General features: G+C 55.7%; 1 protein-coding gene across 1 annotated transcript; it reads right to left on the bottom strand.

Annotated features, from left to right (window-relative positions):
• Positions 1-638: 638 nt before the first annotated feature.
• On the bottom strand, positions 639-2,845 carry SPDYC (speedy/RINGO cell cycle regulator family member C). The gene is made up of 6 exons (XM_020286372.2): positions 2,673-2,845; positions 2,016-2,074; positions 1,687-1,772; positions 1,412-1,583; positions 1,014-1,335; positions 639-845 (listed from the first exon to the last, which is right to left on the bottom strand). Exons 1-6 carry the CDS (start codon positions 2,812-2,814, stop codon positions 811-813), a joined length of 816 nt encoding a protein of 271 aa, XP_020141961.2. The 5' UTR covers positions 2,815-2,845; the 3' UTR covers positions 639-810.
• Between the last annotated feature and the right edge of the window lie 1,993 nt (positions 2,846-4,838).

Raw genomic sequence — 4,838 nt, 5'->3', positions numbered from 1 at the left:
CAATGGTACAATCATAGCTCACTGCAACCTCAAACTCCTGGGTCCAAACAGTCCTCCCATCTCAGCCTCCCGAATAGCTGGGACTACAGGTGCATGAGACAGTCTCCACGAATATCCAGGTCCAGTCCAAATGCCAGCTCCTCTGGGAAGCCTTCCTGTCATCTCCATTAATAAGAAATTTACACTTTGAGTTCTCATTCTGTCTTTTTGGGGATAGGAGATTATATTATAATAATTACTACATTCTATTTGATTGCAGCCCAGGGAAGGGAGCAAATCTTATTCCTAAATAGACCTGCCCCTGAAGACATTTCTAGACTGAGTACAGAGCTGTTTTCCATTTGAGCTTTTTTCCCAGTAGGTTCCAGGCCCTCTTCTCAGGGCCACATATACCTTGTCTCACTTAATCCCATCTACACTGTGCAGCTCACATCATCCTTAGGGGACAGATGTTACAGAGGAAACTGTGTTTCAGGACAACTGGCCACCATCGGCAAGGGGCAGAGCTGTAACAGAGCCTGTGCCCGCACATCCTAAGCCCGGCAGACCTCTCCCTACCTCAACACCCTCCCCCAACACCCTCCCCACCCCTACCCCCTGGGTCAAGGAGCCAAGCCAGGACATAACCATAGTTGATATCCTATGGACACAAATTTATTAGAAGTTGCAGGTTGGGAGGAAGGGGTGGGGGCAGCACTGCCAGCCTGAGACACCCCCCTCCCCCGAGAGACAGGAGGCTGGAGGTTGGGGCGCAGCCAGTAGAGCGAGGGTCAGAGGCCAGTGGCGGGCTGTTCTTCCCCCTGGGGAGCGTCAGCGCCTGGGGTGTGAGGAAGGCTTCGGGAAGACTGGGGAGGAGAGAGTGAGGCTCAGAGAGAGAGGAAACCAGCTGAGCCCACACAGCTAGGAGCTGCACAGCTTCGCCCCCAGCCTTCATGCCCCTCCCTCCCATTCTCTTGGTTCCCACTCCTGCCTCCCAGGCTCTGCCAGCCCCCCAGCTCCTGTCCCCAACTCACTGTGGAGGGTGTATGTGCCTGGCTCCAGCTGCATCTGGGGGGGCAAGATGATGAGGAAGTCCCCACCGCAGGGGTTTTTGACCCCTGAGAGATAATTTTGGGAATCAGGATGGTGGCACTTCAAGGTCAGGGAAGGGCACTTGGATGATGCAGGCAAAGGATGGTGGAGGCTGCACTGCTGGGGCAAGTCACAGAGGGAACAAGGGGGTGGTGACAGGCCAGGGCCTCGGGGGAAGCGGGCAGGACGGCCCCTCTGAACCCCACCATGGTGGGGGCGCCGCTCTCGAGTCCACGCCCAGTGGGATGGCTCCTTTGCCATGACCTGGGAGAGGCAGAGGGAACAGTGAATGCGGGGGAGGCTCAGCCTTCCCCCCACCCCAGGGGAAGCCCAGCCTCACCTCCTCACAGCACTGGCGGCTCACCAACGCCCGGAAGCCCATCCGTGCCCACAGCTCGTCCCTCTGCTGCAGGAATTTCCCCACCTGAAGACACCAATCTTCTCCCAGGGCCCATGGGAAAATCTCGCATTTGGCCTCCTCCAGGTCCTCCTCCATGTCATTCGCAAGGTACCTAGCCACAGCAGCACGGGGTCAGGGAGAGGAGGCCACAGCACCTGCCCAGCCCTATCTGACACCTCCCAGCCAGTGCCCCCCTGCCCGCCCCCGCCACTCACAGTGCCAAGAACAGGTTGCTGTGGGTGTACTCGCTGAGCTTCAGGTGGGCGCGCTGGAAGTAGACCAGCACCATGGCCAGGAGATACTGCAGAGATGGACGAGGGGCCTGGGGTTAGCCTCTGGGGAGCAGGAACTGGCAGCCTGGTTCACTTGCACCCAAGGAGGTTTGGGTGCAGGGAAGAAAAGAAGGTAAACTGGTGGGGAGGGGCATGCACAGACAGGGGTTCTAAGGGTGGAAAGGGAGCGCCCCCACCCCAGACCGGGGACCCAATAAGGTAGCCGCACTCAATTCCCACCAGTTCAACCTCACCCCTGCAGTGCCTCTCACCTTATCCGAAACCCGGAAGCAGCAGTCTGTGGAGAGGAAATCCTGGACAAAGCTGTCCTCTAGGGGTAGAGAGGAGAAACGGGGCCCAGGTTATCACCGCCCCCCCAAAGAGTGGCATCAGACGCTCCGAAGCCCAAGCCGCCACCGAACCCACTTTCTTTCTTTCTTTTTTTTTTTTTTTTTGAGAAAGAATTACACTCTATTGCCTGGGCTAGAGTGCTGTGGCGTCAGCCTAGCTCACAGCAACCTCAAACTCCTGGGCTCAAGCAATCCTTCTGCCTCAGCCTCCCCGAGTAGTTGGGACTACAGGCATGCGCCACCATGCCTGGCTAATATTTTTTTGAATATATATTTTTAGTTGTCCAGCTAATTTCTTTCTATTTATAGTAGAGATGGGGTCTCACTCTTGCTCAGGCTGGTCTCGAACTCCTGAGTTCAAACAATCCACCCACCTCAGCCTCCCAGAGTGCTAGGATTATAGGCATGAGCCACCATGCTCGGCCTGAACACACTTTCTGACAGGGACCCCTTCCACCGGCCAAAGCTGGGTCACCTGGAGGAAGGGCGCAGAGGCCTCGGGTAGGACCCCCCCTTTCACATCTGCTCTGACACCAGGCCCCACAGCCCCTCCCATGCCCGCCCTCCAAGGAAACTCACCCAGTAGGTTGAGGAAGGCCTGGAGCTCCTGGTGCTGACGGAAATGGAGAAACCCATTGCCCCCACCTTGCCAGCTGCAGCCCCCCAGCCTCAGCTGGGTCATAACCACAGGGACATAGGCAGGGTCTTGGGCCTCACTCATCTCATAGGGGGTGGAGTTGGGGCGTGGCAGGGGGACCTGTAGCGAAAGCAGGCTCAGGACTTAGCATCTACCCTCTTGCACGGGTCAAGGGGGTGGTGACAGGGGGCCAGGACGGGGGAGGTATCGGTGCAGAGACTACGGGGCTCAGAGCAGAGGCCAGAGAGGATGCACGGAATGGGGAGGGCAGAAAAGAAGCAAAGAGTTGCTGGAGGCTGCGGCACCCCAGGCCATGACAGAGGGTAACAGCAGTAGCAGCAAACACGGGCTTCCTAAGTGCCTGGAGCTGTGCTAAATGCCTTTGGGCTGTCATCTTATTCTATCCTGGCAGGAAGGCACATTTTACAAAAAACCTATTTTCAGACTAGGAACCTGAAGCATAAGGCCTCATAGCTGGTTAAAGGTGAAGCCCACTGACTCCAAAACCTCAAGAGTTTAATCACTCCTCTGGCCTCCCAACCCATAACCACCACCCCCACCCCACCCTGCACCAAAGAAGAGAGTTGAAAGGGCCACTGACCCGGACACCCTGAGGCCCAGGGAGAGAAATGATACTAGACAAATACTTGGATTTAGAGCAAGTTGAGGTGAGGCCCCCTAAAACGTTTCTAGCTACTGTCCTAAACCAGGCCTCATCCCCAGAGAGAGACGTCAACCAAGCGGCTGGAAAGAAGATGCCGCCCACCACCCTTGGGTCAATCTGGGCACCTCCATCTAGGTTCCCACAAGCCTGGAGCTCCTGGTGCTCCTCTTGGTGCCCGGACTCCTCCTGCAAGAAGTCTTACCTTAGCTCTGGAGCTACCCACAGAATGACTCCCAACCACCCACCAGTGGGCTAATATAGCCCGCCTGGCCCCGCCCTGCTCCTGCCATCCACCAATCCGGCCCTTCCTGAGGAGGAGCGGGGCTTGGCCCACACCTCCTGCCTCTACCTGTGAGCCCAGGCACCACCCACCTCCCAGCTGCAGCTTCCTGGGGTAAAAGCGCCATCACCTTCAAGAGGGATGGAGGCAGGCCACCTGGACCCCAGGGCCTGAAACCCCACAGGACGGGGCTGGGAGCCATGACCCCCGTCCCTCTCTTGATAAATGCAGCGCCAAGGTCCTGAGCCTGGAAAGGAGGCCTGGGCTGCAAGGGCCTGATGGGCAAGTTTTAACTCACTAATTGCCCCTTGCTGGGGCAGGGTCTCTGGGACTATGTGAATATCTCTGAATCTCTTGGCCTCTCTAGGTCTCTGGGTCCATCTGGGTTTCTCTGAGTCTCCCTGGGTCTCTGAGTCTTTCAGTCTCTGAATCTCTCAAAGTTTCTTGATGTCTCTGGTCTCTGGGTCTCTAGGTCTTTAGGTATCTCTGGATGTCTCTGGTCTGTCTGGGTTTTGTGGCCTCCCCAGGCCACTGCCCATGCCCCCTGAGGTGGCAAGGCTTTCCCTGACCACCTGGTCTCCATCAAGATACTCTGTTTTTGTGAGTGTGCATGCTCCCCTCTGCTTTCCCTCGTGTATTTCTTTTCTTTTTCTTTTCTTTTTTTTTTTTGAGACAGAGTCTCTCTTTGTTGACCAGGCGAGAGTGAGTGCCATGGCATCAGCCTAGCTCACAGCAACCTCAGTCTCCGGGGCTCAAGCAATCCTCCTGCCTCAGCCTCCCAAGTAACTGGGACTACAGGCGTCTGCCACCATACCTGGCTAATTTTTTATATTTATATATATATTTAGCTGTCCAGCTAATTTCTTTTTATTTTTAGTAGAGATGGGGCCTCCCTCTTGCTCAGGCTGGTCTCAAACTCCTGAGCTCAAACGATCCTCCCACCTCAGCCTCCCAGAGTACTAGGATTACAGGCGTGAGCCACCACCCCCCGGCCAAGATTTCATCACTATTTTTATTTTTAAATATTTATTTATTTATTTATTTTTTGAGACAGAGTCTCACTCTGTTGCCCAGGCTAGAGTGCCATGGCGTCAGCCTACCTCACAGCAATCTCAAACTCAAGCAATCCTTCTACCTCAGCCTCCCAAGTAGATGGGACTCCAG

The sequence above is a fragment of the Microcebus murinus genome, chromosome 4 (assembly GCF_040939455.1).
Source record: "Microcebus murinus isolate Inina chromosome 4, M.murinus_Inina_mat1.0, whole genome shotgun sequence".
In the NCBI taxonomy this organism is placed as follows: domain Eukaryota; kingdom Metazoa; phylum Chordata; class Mammalia; order Primates; family Cheirogaleidae; genus Microcebus; species Microcebus murinus.
The sequence above is the reverse complement of the archived record's forward strand: the minus strand, read 5'-3'. Positions and strand labels throughout refer to the sequence as shown.